The sequence below is a fragment of the Pezoporus occidentalis genome, unplaced genomic scaffold (genome assembly GCF_034315485.1).
Source record: "Pezoporus occidentalis ecotype Australia unplaced genomic scaffold, CSIRO_AGI_Poc_V1 ctg18, whole genome shotgun sequence".
Lineage (NCBI taxonomy): Eukaryota > Metazoa > Chordata > Aves > Psittaciformes > Psittacidae > Pezoporus > Pezoporus occidentalis.
The window spans coordinates 2138778-2166275 of NW_026913640.1; the positions used below are offsets into that span (position 1 = coordinate 2138778).

The window sequence follows — 27498 nt, forward strand, 5'->3', positions numbered from 1 at the left end:
AAGCTCAGAGCTTGAGAGGCAACAGAAGGAACATTGAAGGCTTGTTTTCTAACTTCTTTTATGCTGTGTTTCAGCTTCTGGGAGCAGGGAAGAGCTTTCCTGAGGTGGTGCCACTCTCCCAGGAGTGCCACATGCCCTCTCTGGGGCATGTGATGCAGGAGGGAGAACAGTCCTCCCTTCCCTGAGTTTGACTGACATTTCCATAGGCAGATGAAATCGTTACCCCTCTTCCTCAGGAACAGGGTCAAGGATAGTTCGGCTTCTGGGAGTGAGGTTAATCATGCAGCGTACCTTTGTAATTTGATGTCTAGGTAAAGTTGGTAAGGAATTTCTTCACAGATCACAGACAAAACTGAGAGGGATCTTGTATCTACAGTAAATTTTGTATCTACAATCTGTTCTGTTATTTATTTCTGTTCCACTTTTGTTTATGAAAGTGACTTACACCTAGCTTGGATTTTTATTTTTTTCTCTTTTAAAGAAGTGAGCTATTTTGGAGAATGTTTGTAGCCCCCTGTCAGTTTTTACTTCTAAACCTATATAAAGCTTGCTTACTATCCCTTACAATTAGTTTCAAAAATCAGTTTAAAAACAAATAAGCAGAAATTTCAACTTGATTTTGCAGAATACTTACTGTGTATGTGGCAGTTTCTCAAATGAAACATATATTTACTTCCAGCATGTTAGCAGACCTCATGATGTAGAGAAGCATTTTTACATTGATACAAACAGTGCAATTTACTGTTATCACAAAGTATGCATGATAGTACATACACCTGAATCGATATCCTAAAGCCATGGAGACAATGTTTTCCTGTATTGCCTCTTGCCCTGTGTTACTATGGATAGAAAATGCTTCAGTAGGACCTGATCGCTCCAATTTACAGATAGCTTCTGCTGTTATTTTCCAAGAGCAGAATATTCTTTGACACCCAAGAGTGAAAATCAGGAGATGAGCAGGCAGCAGAGAGAAAATACAGTGGGAATAAGGGATTTGAGGCAGCAGATATTAATGGGTAAAAGAGCGAGAGTGAGAGAGTGGTGGCAGGAGAAAGTGAACTGAAGGAAAAAAAGTCACAGAATTTTAGAATGGGACCTCTGAAGGTCATCTAGTCCATCTCTCTGCTCAAGCAGGGTCACCTACAGCAGGCTGCCCCTGCCAATGTCCAGATGGCTTTTAAATATCTCTGAGGCTGGAGACTCCACAGCATCCCTGGGCAGCCTGTGCCAGTGCTTGGTCCCCCTCACATTAAAATCTGTTTCCTGATGTTCAGAAAAAATGAGAGAAAGTGTGAAGAACAAATTTCACACTATGAGCACTAACTTTGGTGATTGCTCATAGCTGTAAGAAAAGCTAAGTTTATGCATCTGAAATGTCAGGAAGAGAGAAAGGCTTTCTCCTGGGCAGAAACCACCAATTTCTCACCCTTAAAAACAGAAGTCACTAGTTCTGCAATGAAAGCTTCCTTCGGGATTTAGGAGAGTTTATTTATGATTTTTTTTCCCCCTTTATTTCTCCATTTATGTGCTGTTTTCCCCTTAAGCCTGTCTGGGTATATGAAGCAGAGTATGAAGCCGTGTGTCTCTTTGCTAGAGAGTGTAAAAACACCAACTGAGCGCGCCGCGGCGGGTGCTGTATGCGGAGAGGAGCGGGCAGCGGCAGCGCCGGGCTCCGTGGGGCCGCAGCTCCCCCGTGTGTGCAAGCGGGAGGCGGCAGCGGCACCGCTCACCTCCAGCCTTGCTGGTACGGTACCTCCGTGCGCCTGCGTCTGCCGAGGGTCGGCCTAACTCCAACCGACCCTAGGTGCCACGCAGCTTCTCGCTCACCCTCCATTCCCCACGGTGGGATGGGGACATGAATCAGAAAAAGGTGAAACCCGTGGGTTAAGAGCAGTTTAATAATTGAAATAAAATACAATATAACACTAATAATGAAAAGGGATTTTTTTTTTTTTTTGAGAGATAAAACAAAAAAAGCCCAGACCAAACAGCAATGATGCACAACACAACTGCTCACCACCCGCTGGCACATACCCAGCCCAACCCAAGCAGTGATCAGTCCCTTCAGGTAACTCTCCCTAGTTTATATACTGGTCATGATGTGCTGTGGTATGGAATACCCCTTTGGCTGGTTTGGGTCAGGTGTCCTTTCTCTGCTTCCTCCCTGTTTCTTGTGCATCTCCTTACTGGCAGAGCGTGAGAGACTGAAAGGTCCTTGATTGGGGTAAGTGCTACTGAGCAACAACTACAAGGTTGGTGTGTTATCAGCGCTGTTCTCATATTGAAACCAAAACACAGCACTGCACCAGCTACTAGGAAGAAAATTAACTGTACCCCAGTTGAAACCAGGACATTGAGTGTGGGAACGACAGGCATCCCTGCTTTTCAATAAACATTCAGATTTACTAATGCTCATTTTTAACATTAAATAAACTTAATTAAAGTCATGATAAACCAAGCTAATTTGTCACATGCTGTGGAGCTTGAGTATGCAGAGGGTTTGAAGCCTGCACTGGATAAGTAAAATTGAATTAAGACCTGTGGAGCCACTTCAGATGGACAGAGAACTATTTAGCCCCATTTAGAAGCATTTTTTTCTGAATATTCCTGGCTGATTAGGAGGTTCTTTTGGTTCTTTTTCAAAACTGAATTAATTGTGAAGTGGTCACTGTTAACTCACTAAGGCAGACAGTAATCTTTGCACAGGAAATATTTTAAAAGATGTCTCAGATAGTAACTTAGAACTCTATATTCTTCTGAACCTTGAAGTTGGTTGAGTTGTGCCATCCCAAACAGTGAGTGGGTTTTCTCCTCTCATATATTTTTTCATCAATTTTTGAGTCACTTGAAAGAAGTTAATACATTACTTCTGTGATCAAGTTTCTATTTGCATAGGCAAGTTCTAACGTAGTCTGGAGGATTTTTAGATATATTTTATGAATCTGTTAGAGCTCTTTTCTGTTGCTGTGTCTCCATTTTGTCGCTCTCCTTCACTAATTTGCAGGTTTAGGAAATTTTGAGGCAATTAGGGGTGCCAAGTAAATGTATTTATGAAGGTTATTAATAAGACTGGGTTTTACTGACACTCAAAGCTACTGCGACTATCAGCACTAAGACACCTCTTGAAGGTAATTCAAAACACTTAAGTTTTGCTTCTGCTTGGAATCACAGATCTTTAAATCCATCTCTTTCCATGGAAGACCGTTCAGTTCATAAAGTTAACTTTTGTGAATGCATTCCCTCTATGTATAATAGCACAAACACAATTTATTATAACTTAGTTTCAAAGGAGTACAAATGCCTATACTGTGCCCAAATCAAAGACTGATAAAATGGCTTTCTGAGTCCTATCACTGGCCTTAACACTGGTGGTGCTAAACTCTCTGGCTCCTACTGAGAGCTCATTCCAGGTCCTTGTAGATTATTCCTGTACCAAATTACTACTCTTAAGTAGACAAAAGTCATTTTGTATGCTTTCAGGTTCATTTTTGCTGCAGGAAAGGAAAATGCCCTTCTTGTAATAAATGCCCACAGCCTCTTGGCTTATGCAAAGAAGGATAATACTAAAGGCTAATCATCTTGAGCAAAAGGCAAAGTACCTCTATAAAAATGCAAAGGGATGGAAAGAAGTATCTTTGGGGATTGAAAGAGTTAATGATTTTAAATGATGGAGAAAGCTCGTGTAAGGGCGGGGGATTTTGAGGTTTTTTTTTTTGGCTGTTATAAAATTTGCTAGAAAAGTGTAGTTATGCAGTTAATCCAAAACAAATGCATCTCATAGACATTTCTGCCTAACATACATTAAGAAGAGTAATTATGCAGAGTGCCCTTGAACAGTTCTGTGCTTGGCCGTGCTCTGCAAGCATGGATGTGAAGCTCTGATTTTTCTGTGTCCATATTCCCCTTGTTCAGGTTTTCCTTTAAGCACCAAAAAGATTTAAACTTTGGATTCCAGTATCAAGTTGTTACTGTGGTATCTCTTCACAAAGAAAAGCATCTCATTTTTTTCTGAAGTGTTACCTGCACTTGCTGAAAGTAATTAACTACACTTCCAAACTAATGAAGCCAGTCAGAGTAACTGGAGCCTTGCCATTAATATAAGTGAGAGTGTTTATCCCCTCTCACATGCCTAATGTTTGTGAATATCATTCAAGGACTCCTTGAATAATCCCAGCACCAAGGCTGGCTGATAATTATTTCCATCCCCATCAGAGTGTATCACCATATGTGGGCTGTGTAGTAGGTTCCTTCCTGCTGCTTTTATCTGACTTGATAATATTTTTTAATGCTGCACAAATGACCTCACCCAGCTTCAATGTTTGTTATATCCACAGCTCCATCTTTGCTTTCAGGTGGTTAGGATACTTATCTTTTCTCCCTCTTTGCTTTTGAACTGACAACCAAGTTCTTTCACTTTCTCAGTTAGTAAAACCCCACCACCCAAGCCTCCATAACAAAAAAAACTATATGCAAGTACAGGAGTGAGATACAGGCTATGAAGTTTCACACTCATGCCTAAACTTAGGAGAGAGAACCAATTTGGGCAAACCTTCATCTGTGGTGGTTTGGGTTTGGTTTTTTGGTGGTTGTTTTTTTTTTTTTTTTTTCTCACAGGCCAGGCATATTCTGCTTCATTATGTTGGCAGTTGCAAATTGTATCCTAGGAGCTTTAGATCTGTTGATCCTGATACACACAGGATGTATATAGAAATGTCTACAGATCTAACTTGGTTTCCTGAACTCTTCTGGATGTAAACACTGAGCTTGGGTACAGTGTGGAGGTCAGCTGTTTTCTTGGAGATCTGGCCCTTGGTGCTGCAGAAATACATCAGTGAGTGAAAAGAAAATTCAGAAATGCAGCAGGGCCTTGTATCACAGGTATAATTGCTTGTGGTGCAAACTTACCTTCCCAATATGGTGCTGTTTTCTGTTGTATCTTTCTCTCTTGAATTTATGTGTGCCTAGTAACCTCCAGAATCGCAAATGCCCTGTCTCCTGCACTTTGTAGCCTGACTCCTTTCATGTTTCTTTATCGCATCATTTCCTAGAAGATGTAGGATTTCAGAAGCAAAGGATTTTTAGCTAAAGGCTATTGAGTTCATAATAGTAAGATTAGAACATAGGTCATACAAGTCGAAAGATTGTGAAATTGTGTATGGAACAGCCAAAGTGCCTAATGTTTTGCTGGACTTCTGGGCTTCCAGTTCAACAAGTTATTTGGGGCTGCAGTGCCTGAGCACAGAGTGATTCATCCTTTTTATTTCATTTGGGTTTTGAGTCAGTTCTTCTTCAAATGCGTTTTAATAGCATATAATTTCCAAGCACATCTGGCAAATATTTTCAGTACGACTGTTGCATGTAAGCAGTGCTACACTGCCAGCAGAGATGTGCATCTGCATCAGGGTGTCAGTTTGATATATCTTATTATGTCAAAAACAATCAAAACACTTCCAAATTCCTTTGGCACTTAATATGTCTCCCCATGTTTCTCTAAGCCATGCTACAGTTTAAAATAAGTCACCCTAAAGGTGCACAGATGAGGATAAGGTTTCTAGTAATTAAGCATGAATGCAACGCTCTTTGCTTGTGGAATCTATAAATATGCAGCTGTTTGATCAGTGATAAATGTGAGATGGTTGAATGGCAGCCAAAAATTTTCATTTACATGTTCTTAGGAACAAGTATATCTTAATGATATTGGTACCAGTATATTCTAATAATTTTAATCTTAAAATTAACAACTCTGAGTAACTATTCTTAATAAAAATACATCTTTTCACAGTTTACAGCTCAGATTAAGATTACAGTTTAAATATTAAAAAAAACTAGCAAAATAGAATATATTTTGAAGGATTTTTTTCTATGTCATTGTGCTAGAACTTCCTGATGTGCTTGAGAAAGCTCCTCTTCACCTCCCATTGAGGTGTAAATTTATTCTGTGTTTTGCTGGCCTGGATTTAGCTCATTTTATCTGGCTGTATCTTTTTGTCTAGCTATCTCTTATTAGGTTTCTTTTTAATTCTCAAATCTTTGAGTAATCACTTGTGACTATCAGAGCTTCTTGTAAAATCCTTTTTCCAAGTGTCAATCTGAGGGTTTTGATTACTTTCTTTGATGGCATCTCTAATCCTGATGTTTCACGTCATATCCATTGATTAGTAAATTCTGCTAGTTTTTCACTTGCTAGATTTACTAATGTCCCAGAACTTTCTCTACTGAGAAACTTACAAGCAATAATCTGCATTCCAGTAAGAAACATTTACATGGGAAGGCAATCTCCACATTCAGAGTGGTTCAGAAATCCTAGCAGTTGTAGCCAGCCTGCTAACATTGTTCTGACTGAGGCGTCTCTTCCACAAAGCTGGGATTAAAATTCCAGGTTTTTGTCATTATTGCTTGTGTCTGCTCTTTCTTCATCCTTAAGCTTTTGAGCTCTTTCATGTTGTAAATTCTTGTTGGTCAGATTCTCTCTGCGCATTTCTTACCTTTGCTGCTTGGTCCTAAGGAGACAAACCCAGTGAGAACGGCTTTCCAGTTACCAGAATCCCACTGCGGATTACACATGTAGACCCTGTTTATGTTGCTTAGTACTTTTTCTGAAGGACACAGTCTTTGTTAATGGAAATGCCTTGAATTTAGAGCAGCTACAAGCAAGATGAATTCTCTGATTAATTTTCCAAGAAATACTCTTGGGGAAGTATATAATTTGAGCAGTGGCTTTGCTAGATGGATACTTATATATTAATACTAATGTTTATTTAACATGCTCTCTATCCATCTTGTTAACATCTGTTGTATTAATGAAAACTATTGCCAAATAGTTTCAAGAGTGATGGTGATGAGATAGCATCACCCTCTGAATGTTGGTTTTGATTGGACTTTAGATTTATTGTCCCTGTTCTGCACTTAGAAGAAAGGGAATCTCTCAATTTTCAGTTTTCTTGAGCATACAGAGCTTTAATAGTTGAATCATTTGATCTGGATATTGAAAGGATTACTATTACTGTTCAGCCCAACTGACCCTCTGGAATTTAAGGTAGGTATTCAGCTGTTTGAGGTTTTGCATTTTCTGCTGTTTTATTGCCCTTATCATTACATGAAATGCTACATTATCAGCATACTTGTGTTGGTTTTGTACTGGTTCCAGCTGCAGTGTGCAATGACTTGTTGAAACCTTGACATCTGTTTTCCCTTTTCCTTCTTTTTTTAGAAGTCAACCATGTCGCTCTTTTTCAGTGTTGCATGCTGAGCCTTGTGTACCTAGCAAAAAGGCATCATACATCTCAGTTACGTTCTGGACAGCATATGATGGAGTGCTGTCCTGCATGCTCTTTATTAATGGTTGTGCCTGAAAGAATTGCAGTGTACAGCACTATCATCAGAATCCACCATCAGTCAGTAAGCGAACATGAGATCACTGTGTCATGGCTATTAATGTGATGCCTCATTGTAGCACTGTGATTTTGGAATTAAAATGCTTTCAAAGAAGGAAAAACAAGTCTCCCATCTCTAAACGTATTTGAGTAGCTAGATGTTATTGCACAGTTCATTTGCTACTTGAATCACCAGTTGAAATATGGTTCTACTACAGGCATAGGGTGCGATAAGTTTGTTTCAGATATTAATAAATCTTACAAATTCCGTGTTTCTGCCTGCTTCTGCAGTGCACAGTCTCTCTCTCACAAGAATAAGAAAGCCAGAAACGTTCCCACATTTGACAAAGACGTACTATAAGGTGGGTTGCTCTGAATCCAAAGACCAACCAAACAAAAGGAATTCTTTGTTTTTAGGGGGCTTTTCAGAATGCTTCCTTGAATTGCTACCGGGTGGACCTGATGACATGCTACTCTCCTAATTTGGATGCTTTAATAATGGTGTGTAGACTATAACTTTGACCTTTTGGTGTAGCAACCGGTGATGTATATACTGCAATTTCTGTAAGAGAGGGATTTGCAATATCTAAAGCAAAATTACAAATAGAAGATTTCCATTTGGATTTGGATCCAACAGCTAGTCAATTTTATTCATACAATTCCCAGATAAGCGGTGTCTCCTGCGGTCTCAAAGGGAGGATCGTGTGATCTCCTGGTATCTCAAAAAGCAATTACATCTTGCTGCCCCAATTCCCATCAGGGAAGGTAGAGAGCAGCATCTGTCTAGCCAGGCAGATCAGGACCCAGCTTATAGCTTCCTCCTGAGCAGATGTTCATAAAAATAAGCAGACCTCTGGAAAAATACTTAGTTGATTGTGGTGAAAAATGGATCAAGGGCTCATACTTTCCTTAAAGAATGTGTTTGATGGATCTCTTAATTGAAAATAGAAATAATAGTGTTGCATATTTAAGTAAAATGATGAGAGTGCCTTTGGTTGAAAAATTGTGTGAATTTGAGGAGAAAGTGCAATCAGGCAGCTTTAGTGATCTGCAAGAATTTTGAAAAAAAAATTTTGAGAAAAATTGATTATGTACACCTTATTTCTTAAATTTATGAATGAAATCCAAGTTTGCAAGATTTTGGGGGGAATTACATTAAAACTACTTCAGGAATAGCAGACCTACTAATTGTCTTACAGGGAAATGGGACAATATAATGTATTTATTAAACACAGCAAGTGTGACTGTTTCATTTCCTCTAGCACTGGAAATTTACCTGAAAAATATTTTTATCTGTACTTTAAAAAAGCATTTCCTTTTTACCTCCAAACCTGTAATTATAATTCCCAGAAATTGTCACCTGACTGCATTTTCCTCTTGAATGAATTTGTTTCATCTACCTGTTCTCTGCCCCCTCATTTACTTGCTCTAAGCGACTAGAAGGGTAGGATTAAGTCATCAGCTAAAATTTGTCATGAAATGTGAACAATAAAAAGTCATGACTGATTGTTTTTGCTTGGTTTAGAAACTTTACGCACAGACATGAGAATCTAGTCCAATACTCCGCTATTGACTGCAAACATAACAGAACTGTGAATTTTAGTTTTTTAATATATCTGGCATGGTATTCTATAAAGTAATATTATCCAAACCAATTAAACTGTTTAGCATTTTCACTTGTAATATGATTGGTGATCGAAAAGCCACTTGGGTTTTCTACTGCATGGCCTTCAAATTGTAGGTTTTTCTTTTGTAAGAGGTTTTGTCCTACAAAGGCCTTCTCCAGCCAATGAACTCTCAAGTGTCACTGTATTTTGAAGAACACACTGATAAGCACTTAAGATAGTTTAAGAAGGCTCTGAAACCAGCAGCTTTTGTTTGATTCCAGTTTCAGGAGTACAATGATTTGAATGGCAAATAAGTAAAAGTAAACACCATCTTGATAAAGAGGATATTAGTCATACTAGTGTTAGTGGATGAACAAGCTTCCTTAGTATTTCTCGCTCATTAGATCATGAGCAACATCTTCTGTGTTTAGTTTTTCTATTCCTGAGTATTTAACAGTAGATTTTGATAATAATCACAAAATTAATAACTCACAGGGGCATGGTACTGCATTTATTTTTTTTCAGCAAAAGTCAACTTGTATAGCTGCATAAATTGTTTCCTTTGTGCATACATTCTGAAATTCAGGTACATTTCAACAGAAGTCCACAGAACTGGGTGAGATAGTATCACGGTTTTCCTGGTAATAACTTGCAAATGTTTTTGTTTCATTTGCCTAGTCTTTGAAACTGCTTTAGTACTTCTGACAAAGCTTTATGCAAGCACCTAAATTAAAAACAAAAAATATTCTGCTTAGTGATCAGAAATCAGAGCAACATTAGTTTTCTGGCTCTTAGAATTATCTAAGTACACTATTTGCTCTTAAAATAGTTGCCACCTGTTAGGACAGAAATACAGGAGGGCTGCTGAAGTCTGCACTTTGTATATTTAACCACTGAATGGTAGCGTTGCACTGAAGCTGATAAAGGAAAATGTATGAATATGGCAGAGAAAAAAAAATTAATCCAAATGTAATTGAACTTTCATATCAAAGTCCCACTGGCCTATTGGTTACATCTGCTGATAAATCAGCCATTTTCTCAATGCTTGATCATTCTGAAAAGGCATCCTCTGTTTAACATTAATTTATTTCTAACATGTGAGGAGTTTTTCTTCCCTGTCCCTTTACAACTTTTGTTCTGATGTTTGAATTGTACATCACAAACATGTTGATCTGTTGTGCCATTGTTGTAAGATTAACAGAAACATTTTACAGTGAGTAGCAGGATTCAGTTTCCATCAAATGCAAAAGAAGACTGTAGGTTATGTGGCCAAGTGATTCATTTTTTAAGGGAAATGTTTAGCTAGTGTATGTGTTCAGCAAGATTGTCTGGGCTCTGGGGCTGCAAATTTATCTCCCTATTAATTGTGGTGTAGGAATATGCACTGTGTATTTGATAGGAAAAAAGAGTGCTTGGGGATGCGCTTCTGACAGATGGACACCCTGCTTCTTAATAAAATGGATTTCTGAACCTGAAGGTTTGCTTTCCTGTTTCTTTGCCAAAACATTGCTTAGAAATTGCTGCAGTCCTTGAGTTGGTCATTAGTATGTCCTGCTTACTTGCTTGAATAAAGCAATTCAGCTTTACCTTTTGTATTCTTAATAAGAATTTAAAATATTTAAAGTTAATTAAAATATCAGTTTAAATATGATGGTAAATAATGTTATCAATAATATACAATTATGTTTGAGATAGCACCTGTGGTGTTTGCTTTTCCTGGATGTGGGAGTATTTCTGACTTATGCTGCAACATGCAGGTACCTGGCCAGCTGCTGCTTCCAGTAGGTGTTACTGAGCTGCTGGGAGAAGAGAGCATCCCTCTATCCTTTCTCAATATGGATATAATAGGCAATAATAATGCCTGAACCTGCTTTCTGTGTCACCCTTTGGCAGAGAGTGGAGGACATACAGCTGCTTTATGCTCTAGCAGCCTCTTATCTGCCAAGAAAGTGCTGTGGGCCAACTATTGGTCCACAAACAATAGGATACAGCTTTGATTCAGAGCTTAGAGCAAATGTCTCTCTTTTTTTTGTCTCTGGGGGAAGGTTGGATAAAGCATTATGTGACCTGTTGTACACAAGTCATTGCTTGTTTGCTAGTTTTTTATTTGCTGCACATTCTACAGTAGTTTAGGGAGTAACCAAAGCCACAAGTTTTGACTTCCCGTCAAAACATGGGATATACCTTGCTGAAATACAAATTCTGATTTTGTAGGGAATACTAAACAATACAAATTTTGAAGCTGTATAAGAAGCAGAGTTAAAACTTACTATTCAGAATTTTTTAACTATTCTTAGTCCATGGGATGTTTCTTTGGAGTGTAGCAAATTATGGGACCTTGAGTATGAGTATCCATATAAAGAGGTACCAGTGTGATGTTCTTACTATGATTTTCTCCTTCAATAATTCATCTCATCTAATCTATTTAGAGAAAAAAAAAATCTCTGCAGCACATAAACCTCAGATTCTGACTAAATAAAGTTACTGGCATCTGTTAACTGGGGAAGTTCCCCAAAAGGTCAAGATGAGTCAGTTTGTGGATAACACAAAACCTTTGTTGACTCCGTATTGGCAACTTAATAATTATCAAATTTAAGGATAAAATGCATAAAACACAATGAAAAACTATTGATTGCTATGTAAACCTTACTAATCCAGATTTCCTTGGTCTAAGTTGTGTGTGACAGTGACTCTCAAAACAGATATAGCAGAAATAAAAGAGGCTCTGTAGGAACTCTACTGACAGTTGTGTTCTGTCGATAGCATGAATGTGCAAGGCACTCCACTTCTGCAAGTGTAAAAGCTCATGCTTCATTGGTCTTCAACCATTAGAGGACTGGGTGAAGCTGGTAAAGGTGTTTGTTCACCTCACATCTGGTAACTGCAAGATCTGAAATTCTTTTAAATACTCCCCTGAAATGCCTGCTAATAGTTGCTTTGGGTGGACTGGAATGCTGCAGGACAGGAGCTGGCTAGTTAAAGTAAAACATACATACTGAGTTAAGGTTTCAGTAATAGTAACAAAGTATTTGAGACTGTAGGCAGAGGGGCAAAGTAGTATCCTGAATTTAGGATGTGAAGAGGAGCACACTAAGATTATGGACTTGGGAAGCCAGTAGTTTTACAGGTTATACTGTAGCCTCTTAAATTGGAAATATAGCAGATGTAGAGTTTTCTGATGACTGTAATCAGTGACATAGTACACAATAAGAAAAAGGAGCCAAAACCTAAGCCACTCCAGAAATTAAAGAGTGCTTTGAAACAGCAGAGAAATGTACTGATTGCAGTCTTTGCAAGTGGGAGAATAACTAAATATGGTACCATGCAATATCTCCCAGAAGGGAGATTTCCACTGAAATTATGTGGCTCTGATAAATTGGAGTTATATTGAGGATGAGGAAGAAGTATTTCAGAAAGAAGCTTTTGTTGAATTTGCAAATACTGTCGTTAGTGAATTGGTGGATTGATTGTAAAGCTCCACAACTTTATGCCTGTGGTGCTCTTTAGAGGGTGCTAAAGAGGAGCATTTGGGAGGAGAATTACATTGTGTTGCAAGAGTGTTGTAGACAGGGTATAGAGTGAATGGAAAGAATGTGCTCAAATAACTCAAATGTAGGGGAGAAAATGGAGTCTGGTAGAAAAGGAAATGGGAGATGCTTTTGGCAAGGTACATTGTTGTGGTGTGTGATGTAGAGAGCCGAATTTAAAAGAGAGAACTGAAGTGAGAGGGCAACTGTAGTGTTTTAAGTTAGTGGTGGCTGCAAAGAACAGGCATCAGTGCTGATGACTTTTAGAGGTAAGAGGTGAAAAGGGAAACTAAATTTTAGTACACTGCAGGGTTTGAGTAGTGAAGTAGAGGGACAGAAGATGCAATGAGCCGATTAGAAAACTGAAGGGCAGCAAGTTTACATTAGATACAGGAGACGCAAAAGAAGGTGAAAGGAGGAGATGCCCGCTCTAGGCTTGATAATGCTGCCCCTACGTTTTTACTCTTTCCCATGTGAATGTGTGTTATTTTGTCCCACACTAGCTAGTCAGTGCAATTGTGCATTGGTGCAGCTGTCAAAGTAAGATAACATTTGCGGAGGAGTAATTTTTGGATGCGGATAGGAGCTACATTCTCACTGTTCTTATCCTGTCTGCCACAAATCAGTTCTTGACAGGAAGATTTTTAACTGGCCGTGTTAGTTCTTCCCATAGAGAAACCTTTCATTAAACAGTATTAGTGTTTCTCAGCATTGCATTCATGCATAAGCCCATGGGTTCCCTGTTGGGAAATACCCCCTGCTCTCCTCAAATTCAGTAACAAAAAAGCTTGTTTACTGAATTAGTCTGTCAAAAAAATTGTATCTCACCTAGTATTTCAGGCCAAGGTATAGCAGTTTTAGTCTATTAGAACTGCTATTAACTTTATCTGAACTTTAGAGGATTAATTTGAAAGTTTGTTGTCTTTTTTTTAGTGTCACAAATGAAACACATTTCTCAAGAAGAAGGTGATGGCACAATTGCAGAACCTGGGATCTTAATTTAGATTGATTTTCTTAAGTGTGCTATCATTTAGAGCAACACAGAAAATAAAAAAGAAACAAAATGAAACTAGAGGATGTTAAGATTAGTGTGTAAAGAATAGTGTGGAAAGGTTTTCTTGCCCTTATGAAAAGCTCTTGCTGACCAAGACAGAAATATGTATTTTAACTGAGGAAAACAAATACTTCACTCCTAGTGATTTATTTGCCAGCTGTTAGCTGGATAAAGATCATCAGCATATATGTACTCCCTAGGCCAAGCAGTGTGTGGCGCAGAATGGATGTTGATGAATATACAAGCTGTAGAAGTAGACTGATACTACATCTTCAACAATTTAAAAAGTAGAGCAGCCCCGGTACTGGTGAGGAGCAAGTGGAAGAGCAGTCAGTTGTGAGCTGGTGCTGATGTGAACAGGTAGCTGAGGCGGAAGGTGTGTGTGTGTGGTGAATCACAAGTCCCCTGTGTCTGAGGATGCTGGCTTGCTTTTCCTTTCCTCCTGTGAGGTAGCAAAAGGGCAAACTATTTCTGCTGAATTTGAGTACAAAAATTCCTGTTTCTAACTATGATGTCATCTTGTGTTCATCTATTTTTGAGGGATTTCAGAGACATTAATCTGCTATGTGGCCTCACAAGTTGGTTTTACAGTTGGTAAAGACTAGCTTCAGGCAGCTGAACCCCTACAGTAACATCTCTTCATTTACAGAAACCCCTGTGATAACATCTCCTCTTCATTTACAGAGGGCACTCTTGTAATGAGAATCTCATGATAAAATGCTCTTCACAGAAAAGCTCTCACAGCTTGGTGATGCAGTTGTCACCATGGAGATGTCACTCTTAACAGAAAAGAACAAATTCATTGCCAATCAGCTTCAGAAATGTGTAGCAGATACCTCCTAATGCCTTTGTCTAAGCGACCACCTGAGGACAGAATTTGGATCAGAGGCTGAAAGAGGAAGTACATATATGCTGATCATAAATTATATTTGTAGACAACTGGGTCTCAAGAAGTGTCATGTGTGTAATGACAGATATATGTGAAAGAGCATGAATAAAATCCCCAGTGCCTGAGCCAACAGGAAGTGTATTAGACCAGCTTTAAACTCGAATGAAATATTCAAATATCTGTGAATTCTTGTTGAGATCTAATTCTTCCCCCTCAGAAAGGGTATTTCTTCTTATTATCCCATAGGCCACACAGAATGGGGTCAACTAAGGTTCCAAAACAAAACAAAACAAAACAAAACAAAAACAAACAAACAAACAAAAAAATTGTGATGTCAAATTTAGAAACTATGAGTGTTTTTCTTTCCCCTTCATGAAAGCCTTATTGAAATCCAAGTTGGATTTCTTGTTTCACAGCAATGACCTAATAAGCAATTGTACCAGTAAGGAATGATTAATTTCTGATTTTACTGAAGTTACTAAATTCTTCTGAATGAGTGATGGTTGGTAGTTTTGCTGGCCTTTCTGCTAAGGGAAGCTCTACACATTAAGGAATATATTACAAAACTGAACAAAGCATTGGGAAGGCTAGTGTGGAAGGCAGCCCTATACTGCCTGGGAGATAAATATAGTAATGTAGAAAGTCTCTTCTGTTCCTGTAATTCTGCTGGGATTATGTAGATAAACAACTACGTTAATACTTATACAAACAACTTGGACTTGGGGGTACTGGTGGATGAAAAGCTGAACATGAGCTGGCAATGTGTGCTTGCAGCCTACAAAGCCAACCACATCCTGGGCTGCATCAAAAGAAGCATGGCCAGCAGGTTAAGAGAGGTGATTCTGCCCCTCTGTTTCTCTCCTGTAAGACCCCATCTGCATCCAGCTCTGGGGCTCTCAGCACAGGAAAGACATGGACCAGTGGGTCGAGAGGAAGGCCCTGAAAATGATTAGTGATGGAACACCTCTCCTATGAAGAAAGACTGAGAGAGTTGGGGTTTTTCAGCCTGTGGAAGAGAAGTCTATTCTGTGGGACAGAGGTTTTGGTAGGGCCTTTTGCAATAGGACAAGGAATAATGGTTTTAAACTAAGAGAGAGTAGGTTCAGACTAGATGTAAGGAAGAAATTTTTTACAAGGAGGGTGATGAAACACTGGAACAGGTTGCCTAGGTAGGTTCTAGATGCCCCATCCCTTGAAAATTTAAGTTCATGTTGGATGAGGTTCTGAGTAGCCTGATCTAGCTGAAGATGTCCCTGCTCACTGTAGGAGGGGTTGAACTAGATGTCCTTTAATGGTCTCTTCCAACCTGAAATATTCTATGATTTTATGATTCTGTGATTTATTAGCTCTTAGGAAAATTCATAGCTGTCATGAGACTTCTTACTGAAGGGGTAGATGGTAGTGAAATCAGTTCAGGATCTAATCTGAGATGTTACTCCATGAAGCAATAGATGAAGAGTGTGGGAATAGATAAATAAGTACTGCAGTGGGGATGGTTAGACGGTTAGTTTGGTTAAGGAAAAGAAACACAGGGGAAACGCCAATAAAGATCAACCTGTATCTTAAAACAAGGAAGAGCTTTGTTTTATTGGAAAAATCAGTCAGGAGATAACAAACAGTAGTATAGTGAGCTCCTTCAACATATGAAGAGCAAAAAAGACCTACCTAGGAATTAAACACTGAGTGAACCAAAATGGGAAATAAATATGAAAAACACTTCCATAATAAAACTCATAACACTTGACACAAAATTAATGAGTCAGAGTCCTAAAATCATGAGTCATTTAAACACTGAGGTTTTTCCAAGGATAAAAGGGTGTTTTAATGTCTTTTTCACTGTCAGGGAAATGATAATCAAACTCAACATGAGATTGTTTCAAGTTCAAAAAGGCTACTTTAAAACAGCTTTAAAACTTCTCAGCTAGTTGGCTACAGGATGAAGTCTGGAAGACAATTGCCACTGACTGTGCCTGCCCCGTCCTTTGCTTATTCTCCACCAGCCTCCATTACCTGTCACCCTTGGTGTGCACTCCTGCCTCTCAGCCCACATCTCCTCCTCTCTTTATGCCTAGTGTTTTCCTTTGCCATCATCCTTCATTTCTCTTTTCAGGAAACCCCCATACCCGCTTACCGTTTGAGTTCTCCTTGTCTCCTTCTGCATCTTTTTTGTTTTACCACCTCATTTCTTTGTTCTTACTCTTCTTTCCAGCCCTCAAACAGTGTAGTGCTTGAGGGCACCCCAGCTTGAGGTTTTATCGTTGCTCATCCAAACTTTCCGGATTTTAGTGTGTGTGTTTTAAAACGTGAACTCAAAAAGGTCCCTGATCCCACTATAGCCAGAATAAAACAATTGTAAAAGGTGATTTAATTTCTAGCTTTCATCTCATGCTTTTAGAGAAAGGATTGATTCAGTCCCTCTCTCCATCCCTCCCTCCCTCTTCTCCCTCTCCCTTTTTCCCCCTGGCCTTCTCTTTTCCATCCTTTCCCCCTTCCCTCTTTCCCTCTCTCTGCACCTCCTCCTCACTGCTACCAACTGGTCTTTCTTACTTGTGGTGAGAGAATAAAACCACGTAATGGCTCTACCAGCTGCTATTCCTACTTTCCCGTCATCTGTGCTCCAAAACATAAAGCATAATTTCTCACATCTTTTGTAGATGCAACAAAAAAGGGTCTCTGTAACAAAGTTAACAACTTCAAAGAGGTAAATATTAAGAGCTTAAATGGTTCAGATTAGTCAAAAGAAAACTAAAGGCTCCACAATATTTAGGAGATTTCTCATGGGTTCCAGGTACTTGCCTATTTAAAAAAAGAGAGGAAATTGAAGGTATTTTTTAAGGTGCGTATAGTATCTGTGCAATGGTGCAAAGCTAGTCCCGTGGCTGGGCTGGAAGCCCAGTTTGCTGCTCTGCTCTCTGTTCTCCTTGGGCAGCTCGACTGCTCGGCTTCCTGCTCCCCCAGCAGCGTGAGTGCCTGGTCCCACTGGGTTTCTGTGTCCCCTCAGCTCTTCTAGTGAAAGCACCAGAGCAACTAGGGAGATACGAAGTAATCTGGAGTTCTTCCTAGGCAGACATCTGCATTTCCCACTGGAAGGGCATATGGAATCTTAAGTTGTTTGCTAGGACAAAGATGGGTGGGGGATCCAGATTTCAGCCTGTACAACTTGCTCAGGTGAGTTTAGGCATGCCAAATTATTCTGCCTCTCCTCTGTTTTGGACTGGGTATGTACAGATCAGCCGTGGCATCAGCTAGTCAGCTAGTCTTTTATGGGACTTCTGTATAGCCTGAAGTCTGTACTAGTGATCGATTTTCTTTGCTGCTGCTTGTCATCTTTCTCACCGTGGATTCAAAGGATTGTAATGCCTGAGACTCCCTGGCCTCTGGTATTGTTACTGTTATTTATTCATTCTCCTACAGAGCACGAGAGAGGCACCGCTAACTTTAAATATCACCTTTTTGTGAGAAAGGTTTTTGTTTACAAGTGTCACATTTTATTTAGTACAAAGTGCATGGTAGAAAATATTTATGTTTTCAGTTTAGTTTTACTGTAAGGTATATCTTTGCTGCTGTATAAACTTTGTTTTCCCCATTATGAGAAATGTCTCAGTGGATTATGAAAGATAAAAACTTACTTGTAAAAAAGAAGGAGAAGTAGATGTATTCCATGACTTGTAAACAATGAAAATGTTAAAGGAAGGCTTTTGTCATTTACTAATTTAAAAATTTACTAGTTTTAAAGCTGATAACATGCAACAGAGCACACTGACCTCTTAAGCACTGGCACAGTCTGCTAAGGGTGATATAAATCCTTGATCTTCTGAACCATAACTTTTGAGGAGCTGTGTTCTCCAGAAGTGAAAATCGGTAATAAAAAGCATGTCCTGTTGCTTAACTCATGACTGAGTGTGAAGAGAAAGTGCTTGCAGATTTCCCTTCAGAAAAGCCTGGAAGGGGGTGCTGTGTCTTTGTTAGATGCCTGGTGGGAAGGACTGTCAGTGTAACCTCTGATGTGCATGAGCTATGGAGTGGAGCAGACCAGGGATGCTGAGACAGAGGGGACAGAAAATGCAGACAGCAAAGGACATCTCAAGGCTTCCAGTAAATAATATAAAAAGATACTGGAAACCTGAAGAGAAGATATTCCAGAGGGGGATGGTTTTGGAGGGAACTTATGCTCTTGCTATAAGCTTTCTAGGAGCTAGAATTGTAATTCCTAAATCAGTAAAATCTTAGGAGGCAAGAAAAACAGTAAGAAGTGTATGCAGTTTTATATGCAGAGTAGGAAACTAAGAGCATGGAAAAAAGAAGCAAGCGGGAGAACACTTTAAGCATAAAGTTTAATAAAAGGCTATCTAAGTACAAATTAGTTTCTGTTGTGCTAATCCTGTTTTCTTTCTTATTTGCCTATAAATTGCACTGATTAAACCTGAGATGCTGTAAATATTGACATAGTTGAGCCTGGTTAGGTGTTGCTACCTCCATTTTAATGTCTTGTTTGGGCTTGGATGAAACCCTCTTAACTGAGCAGAGCCAAGCATTTTGGAGTTTTATTAAATGCACACCATTTTTTGATTCACTTAGGAATTTAATTTTTATTCATGTGTGTTGTCAAAACAGCTCAACTTTGTGCCTAAGGTCATTTCCTGTTTGTTCAGTTCTAGTATAAACATAAATGTAAAGGTTATCACTCCCCAGAAGAGTGTCAAACTAGGGAGGCAAACAAGAAATCACAGTTTTTTTTAATGCCATTCTGCAAATTAGTAGCTTTGTACATGCTGTGGGAGATGTGGCAATTTCAGAGGAACTTGACTGAAGGGAAGAGATGTTTGAAGCTTGGTGGGAGTATGGGGTGGGAAGATAGGCAGGATATGTCTTGCAGACAAAAAAAAGGATGTTTGTAGAACGGTTGCTGATACACTAATAGAAGGTAAACTGAGTAGGAACATGGTAAAAAGCTCCATCAAATACTTACATTTCTGATGTTGGTGTTAAGGTACTGTCTGACATTAAGATGACAATGGTGATAGGAATAGGGCTGTGGTGGATCTGAATTTAAAATTATGTGCATTCCTTAAGGAAAGAATAATTTTGGGAGTACCTTTATCTCTTTGCAGTTAATTTACTTCATCTAGTTGTTCTTCTCTTTATTTCCTGTTTTTTCTTTTGCTTTTGTTCTACCTTTAAAACAGTTTTAATGACAAATTTTATTCTGCAAGCAAGTCATGACAAGTGCCACAATTTTTCTTCCTCAAGATTTTTCCAGCATAGAAGCTTGTCACTGTTGTAGAAGCCAAAGCCTTCAGGCACGTTTCCGGGAAGCATGATATGAATTTTATAACCTCTAGATACCAGTTGTTGCAGTTTGGGGGGGTGCATGTTTTTATGCCAAAATCTGGCAAAATCTCATTATCTAATTTTTTCACTTGTGTTTTTGTATGCTTTAAAAGCTGACTTTCCCTCCCCCAGCTTTTTATGAGGGGGCGGTCTGGCTCAGCTGAACTGTTCCCAACTATGTTGTTAATTTTTAGAGATTCTTAATGTGTTACTTTCCCGTGTGTACACTTGAAATTTATTTGTGAAATTATCATGTTCAAACATTTGTACATTATTTAATTACAAAACATTGTGTAAAAGTAAGCAAATACAGACTTCTAAAATCGCCTTGTAGATGTGAAGCAGACACAGAGTTTACCAAGCATCTTTGTTTTTTTAAAGGTAATCAGATAAATAATTTGTTTTTTCTTAAATTGTCAAAAAATGAATCGGTGTGTCCATCCAAAGAAGTCAGGTTTGGAGAAAGTTACTGATTTTTTTAAGAATAATAATATGAAGTCATGTGAATGGAAATACTAAACTGTTAGGTAGTGTCGTGAACTAGAAGCTATTGTAAAGAAATCATAGAATCATAGAATCATTTGGGTTGGAAGGCACCTTCAAAGGTCATCTAGTCCACCCCCCCCTGCAATGAGCAGGGACATCTTCAACTAAATCAGTTTGCTCACAGCCCCGTAAAACCTGGCCTTGAATGTTTCCAGGCCTGGGGCAGCTACAGTTTCTCTGGGCAACCTGTGCCAGTGTCACAGCACCCTCCTTGTAAAAAATTTCTTCCTCATATCTAGTCTGAATCTACCCTTTTTTTAGTTTAAAACCATTAGCCCTTGTCCTTTCACCACAGGCCCTGCTAAAATGTCTGTCCCCATCTTTCTTATATTCCCCCTTTAACTGTTGAAAGGCTGTGATAAGGTCTCCCTGTAAATTTCATGCATGGACAATAATTCAATACCAACATAATGTTGGCTATTCATATTTGGGAATGGAAAGGGATTATCTTTTACTCAATACTATAAGTATCATTCCCAGCTCACCTGGTTGTTCATGTTGGCACCTTCAAAGAGACTTCACGTTGATTTTGCTGGCAAAGAGGAAGAGTGTGTTAGGGAGACTCAGTTCACCCATATAAGTTTCATGCCCTGTCAGGGAGATTTTACTGCAATAACTACATTTCATTCTGCATATAAAGCTGTAACCTTGTTTCAGTGCACCGAAGGATAGAGATGTAGGCTCAAAAGTAAATTAATTACCCAGTAACTACTGAATGGCGTACCCTTACCTTGTGCATAAACAAAAGGCATTTACCTCATAACCCATTGATGCATCAGGTATTAAATGTGACAGTTATGGCTTTCTGTCTTATCTCTCTTCCTGCAGTGTTTATAAAAGCGTTTCTCTCTTATAACGGATGGTCAAACCACAGCTTTGAAATTTATCTGGAGATGAAGCTCTGTTGTTAGCGTTAAAAGTGAACAGTTTTCATGCAGATGGGGACAAGGAGGAGTTTATTCTTCTTACTATTCCGGTTATGAGGTATTTCATACAATGTCTTTCTTTCTTTTTTGCTTGCAGGTGATGTGCCTTCAGGATTTCTTTGGCGACGATGACATTTTTATTGCGTGTGGACCAGAAAAGTTCCGTTACCAGGATGATTTCTTGCTGGATGAAAGTGGTAAGATGTATTTTTAAAATGTTTACAACCAGAGTATAGGGCAGATTTCTATATCATGCTAATTAAGCCAAAACTGTTTGACCTAGATTAATTTCAGAAAGAGCATTAATATTTTTATTCTTTAAATACTAAATACTGAAAATAAGAGGTAACTGAAAGCAACAGTAAAGCTGCCAAGGGAACCATATTTGCCTGTGCAGCGTACTACTTCAACCTGAATTTCATATACGATAGAGAGTAGTCGTGTGTTTGGTGGAACTCCTTTTTTGCAAATTCTTGCATAGAGTTTTGTGCTTAATTTTTCTTTGAGTTTATTCTTTTTCCTTATTACAATTTTTCAACCTTACAGTCCTTACAATTGAGATAGAGATAATGCTCCACAGGTAATATGATAAAGGAAGGTAGATAAAATTCTGTGTGAAAGATAATCAGCAAATTGAGACAAAGTAATCTGAGACAATGCAGGGAGTTTTCTTTTTTCTCAGAGGTTGACTCATACAATAATATAACCAGTGTACGTAATCCTTTAAGGAAAATATATGTTTGATTCGCAAATACCATTTTTGTTACAAATAGCTTTCCTAACTTAGAAACTTCAGTAACAAGAAAAAAATCTATAAGATTTGTGCATTTTGCAAGACCCAGCAAAGGTTTTATTGCCCCTGCGGTCTCTCTCAGTCCAGGGTATGTTTGTAATCCACTGGTATCAACTTCTCTCATCCTTTTTTTTGAAATATCAAAGGTCTCAACAGCTGACTGGAAAATCAGAAAATATTTTATTACAGTAGTAACTTCTTTCATAGTCATCATGTGCATATTTAACTTCACCACTTCATCACTGTTTTTGATGCAAATTAACATTCAAAATGAAAGATGGTGCAATTGTACTTCCCTGACTAACCTGTGAAACTGGAAGAGTTCTTGGTTTATGGATCCAGACAAATGCTCCATTAGCTTGTGTAGGAGCAGAAGGAGCCAACTGGTGCAGAATTTACATTGTGAGTTGAAGGGTAAGCCTGGAAAAGGAGGTATCTTTGCTACTTGCAAAGGAACAATATTTTGTATCAGGCACAACCAGATGCAAGCACACATTCTGCCCTCTTCTAGAGGACCTTATAATATGGAAATAAAAATTAAATAGTGCAGCAGATTTGTTCTTTGCCATAATTGTACTTGCCTCTAAGCTAAAATGTGGAAAGGTAACTTTAGCCATCGTTAGGACAGGAATTAGAAAGGAAATGGGGACATACTTGTGTAGCACAGGGGTTTCCTAGGTGGTAATGTGGCCAGCACAGCTGTCCTTGCATTTAATGAGTGCCAGGTAGCTGACTGCACAGTCTGGATTCACTTGTGTCTCTTATCTGAAAGATGACACTGGTGGCTGCCTAGTATCTCCTCCCAGTGAATCCTGTGGCATTTTTCCAGTGCTGACTCGGGGAGAAATGATGACAGCAGATTTGTCTAAATCCCTTTTTGAAGTACGGAGCACTTTTTTGGATGTCTAGTGTCAAAGTACAGACAACCTGACTCTGCCTAGTCTTTATTTGTCTGACATATCACTATCTCTTTGAGTAAGCACTACTTCCTCTGGAACATTGGTGCTTAAAACCATATTATGCTGAACTGGGGAAAAAAAAAAGAAAATCAGCAGTTTGGAATCTAGGCTGAAAGTCCAATTTCAGCAATTTGTTGTGTTTGCTTTAAAGATTGAGTGAACATTGACTGTTTTGACTACAGGAGCAAAGAAAGAGCAGAAAATTAGACTCCAGACTGTCTCTAACTCCTTTGTGAAGTGTACATCAACTATTTTGGGATATTTTTTCGACTAAGTTTAGTATCAGAAAACTTGTTTAGGTTGCTTGCCATTAATAGCTGATGTACCAACTAGGTACACATCTAGTTAGGCTTCTCTGAGGTGGGAACAAGATTTGGAGAGAGAATTAAAAAACTACTCAACTTTTGTTTTGTTTGGCAAATGAAGTCTGTGTGACCACACTATGTGTCCATGTGTCCCTCATAGTTAATCTGAGAACATTAAAATTATTAGTAAGTGGTGTCTAACTGTGCAAGGCTTGGAAACCTTGACTCTGCTTCCCTGTAAAGCAGCTTGAAGCAACACTGTGCTGTTCTCTGTCACCACATCCCTCCAGCATTTCCCACTTTCAGCCAGTTAAGGTGTTGGGGCTCAAGAAATAAAGAAAAGCAAAATTTGAAGGTGGGAAAGAAAAGGAGAAAGAATAAATGCTTAAACAATCAGGGCTATGGGTTTTTGGGAATTATCAAGGAGGAAGAATGCCTTTGTCCTGTCGCCTCCTGATACTAGAGGTGAGCGAGAGACAAAGTTTCTGGGATTGGAAAACCAGTCGCCTGTACTGGGATTATTTTTAACTAACACCATGTGTCGAGAGTATGTATCTGCAACTGAGCCAGTCCCAATAGATTTCTTCCCCAGTAGATAAAACTTAGTCCTATTGACAAGGTAGATGGTAGATGTTTGATTGACTCAGTTGAAGGTGCGTGTTTTGAACAGTTCCTGTGAATTATGCTCCAGAAATGTCTGGTTTGCTTTTGTAAAGGGATCTGTATCCCTGATTTAGCTGTTCTTAGTTACATTGTATTTCTCTAAAGTTGCTTAAAAACTTTTAGGGTGCAATTAATTCCACCCTATCAGAAAGGAAAAGTCTAAAGATTCACGAGTCTGAATTATTTTTAGTTGTCTTTATCCTGCTCCCATGGCTTGCTTCTGGCACGGGATAACACCTTTTAAAAGCCATAGAATCAGAAATTTAGAAACAGTCTAGAAGAAGTCAGTGAATCAATCTCTCTGTCTAGGTGTGGGATTAACATTCCCCATTTCATTTCTGACATACACATCTAACATGATGCTTTAATGGCTCTGATGAGGAGGAATCTAACCTCCTGAGACATTCTTTGACAGTGGTGAACTCTCCTCACTGTTTTTCAGCTATCTTACCCCAGATTCCCTTGCTATAAATGAAACCGATTACTAATTTTCTTATCCACTGTGAACCTGGGAAACAGATGATTTGTTTTTCTTTGGAAAATTCTGTGGACTTCCATAAACCACATCAATTTTATCTTGTTTATCTTTGTTTTGAGTTTAGGCTTAAACCTGTCCTTGAAGGAGAGTTTGTTCCTCCTTTTTATTATGTCCCTTCTCTGTTTTATGTCTTTTCAGGAAGAGGCACTGCACATCCCCTTGGCAATCAGTTAAGAAAAGCCAGTTAATTAGGGAACTATCAAAGAGAAAAACAAGCAGTTGGCACATACATTGCAGTTTCTACTCTCTTCCTTGATAGACAGATGGTTTTCATATTGAGCACTATAACAGGAAGTGCAGAATCAATAGGCACCACCCACATCATAATTCCTAGCAATCATCTCCATATTCAACCTAATCAATAGATACAATAGCCACACACACTTCTACCAAGAGAGTTGCAGATGGGACATGAAGATGCATGGGAATGACCCTAAAATTAAGAAGTAAATACTCCTTGTTTGTCAAGTATCAGTGGCAATGCTACTTTCATAGAAAGGGAAGTGTAAGCACAAAAACATTATATTAATGAAGCATGCATTACATCTGCCAGCTTGTAAGAAAAGATCCTCAGTGTAGAATATGGCAGTGGCTGCTTCAGGCATTGTTAGCTTGCAGTTCTGGAAGCTTTCCCAGAAATCCCAATTTTGCTTTAGCTCTTTTTGAAGAAGAGGTCAAAGGATGGTTTTCTATAGCTCTCAGCTGTGTGTTGGCAAAGATTAAGGTTTAAAGGCCAAGCTCACAAATATATTTGTAATCAGCTATTATTTAGGCACCTAAACAGGATTTGGCAGTGTAAATAACTCGTGGGATTGTCCCTAAATAAGAACATCTCCTTGGCTTATATGGATATTTCTCTTAGCACTGTCAAAGATGAAAGTTTTTGCAGATGGCAGTATCAGACTTACTTAGTTTTTTTTAAATTAAATTATTTTTTTATGTTTAATTAATGTTGGCTGAGTTCTTTGGAAGCTTAAGAGTTGCAGAAACCCAAGTATAACAGAATTCATCACATACTGAGACTCATCATGTAAAAAGTATGTGATCTCAGCTGACCAAAGCCAGTGTCTGCCTCCAAGCAGAGTATAAGGAGCCCAGAATGTCTGGATGTGAAAACAACTACAGATTGCTTGCCAAGAGCACATGTTATTGTTACGAAAACAATTATGAGAATGAGTCTCTTCTAGGAGAAAATTAAGACTAGGATCTTTGAAACCTAATTTCACTTTGACTTTGCTGGCCTATCTTAGCCCTCAGCTCAGTATCTCTGTGCCAGAAGTGTTACTGCTTCATCTTGCCAGCAGCAGATAATTTGCCAGGAAAATCTGAGTCCTGTGATGTCCACACATATGCATGTGCACGTGGAGGCGTGCACACGCATCTGATTCAGTAACTGCAGTTACGGTCAGGAGTATCATGTTTATCCCTGTTAATAACTATCAGGTTTCTGTAACCTCCATTACTCTGTCCTTCCTAAAAGAGGGAGGAAGGGGAAATTGGTTATAGTCCTTGTCTACCCTGATTTATAGGACAGAGACTGATGTGTTAAGCAGCTTTTGGCTGGACTTCGGAGTAGAGAGCATGCTGGCTGACTTACTCTGTCCTCATTAAAAACTCGTGCTTTGGCAATTGGAAAGTAGTGGTGGGTTCTGGGGACTTTGAGATATAACTTTGCTTTCAACAGAGGCATAGATATAAAGTGTTCCAGTGCAGTGTGATATTTTCAAATGTCAACAACTTCTGGGCCTTGGAGACGGATATTCTGTGTATGAGGCAGAAACAAATGCAGGCAGGGGGGACCAGTCCTCTGACTGTAAGTACCATTTAGGCTAATGGTTCAAAAAGGGCAGAAGGAAAGAAGCTGCTTGTCCTGTGGATTTGCTTCCAGTGTCCCCTTTATTTTCGTACTCCAAGACCTCCAGTTTCATCTCCACCCTCTCATAATGCCTTAGACACTTGAACAGCCCTCTCAGCTCCCTACCATCTGTCATGCTACTGCTTGTCCTTGTTCTCTTCCTCCCAGTAAGGACATTAATGGGGTCTCTCTTTTATCCAGCAGTGTGACAGTTTCACAACTTTCTCCAAAATGATGGGAATATCCCCTCACTGAGACTACCTGCATCCAGCCATGCTGGAAGTACTTCCTTCCCCTGGCCCACACCCCAGGCTTGCCTCTGGCTGTGCAGAAATACTTGTCTGTAGGGTAGTGTGTGTATGACTCGCCTCAAATGCTGATCTGCATGTAAATACTGAGAACAGTATCAGCATGTTCTCATGATCATCAGGTGGCTGGTAATAGAATATCATGTGGCGCTCATGAAATAAAATCTGTAGTAATGCTTAAGTCAAATGAGCTTTCCACATGAAAAACACATTCACAGAACTTCAGGTTTTTTCTATGCAGGATTTCTCTTTTAGAAGATATGTTCTTGATTACCTAAGTCCATTTCTGTATCTGCTGTCTGCAAGCTATTTGCTTTGAATATATTCTGTCTCTCAAGTCTACTTATTTGAGATATTGTTTCTCACCTTTCTGCCTAAGCATCACTAGCAGTGAAAGTTTGGTCACTTAAATCATAAATCTTAGCTCCCTCTGTCTAGTAGATTTATAGACATGAATAATGACATTAGAGCTTTCAAGAAGATTATATATATACTCTTCAATCCAGATTTATACTGTAGTGCCTATCTCTTCTTTCCCTTTCCCCATGTCTTCACCATGCATGCGTGTATAGAATCATAGAATCATAGAATCATTAGGGTTGGAAAGGACCTTAAGATCATCTAGTTCCAACCCCCCTGCCATGGGCAGGTACACCTCACACTAAACCGTATCACCCAGGGCTCTGTCCAACCTGGCCTTGAACACTGCCAGGGTTGGAGCATTCACAACCTCCCTGGGCAACCCATTCCAGTGCCTCACCACCCTAACAGGAAAGAACTTCTATCCAAACTAAACTTCCCCTGTTTAAGTTTTAACCCGTTAC

General features: G+C 39.0%; 1 protein-coding gene across 4 annotated transcripts in view; it reads left to right on the forward strand.

The window, feature by feature from the left end:
• The window catches only part of DCLK1 (doublecortin like kinase 1), a 243935-nt gene that overhangs the window by 107482 nt on the left and 108955 nt on the right, over nt 1–27498 (forward strand). For all 4 annotated transcript variants that reach the window (XM_062615023.1, XM_062615019.1, XM_062615020.1 and 1 more), the window contains exon 4: nt 21351–21450. In XM_062615023.1, coding sequence (XP_062471007.1) covers nt 21351–21450 — 100 coding nt within the window. The remainder of the gene's footprint in view (nt 1–21350; nt 21451–27498) is intronic.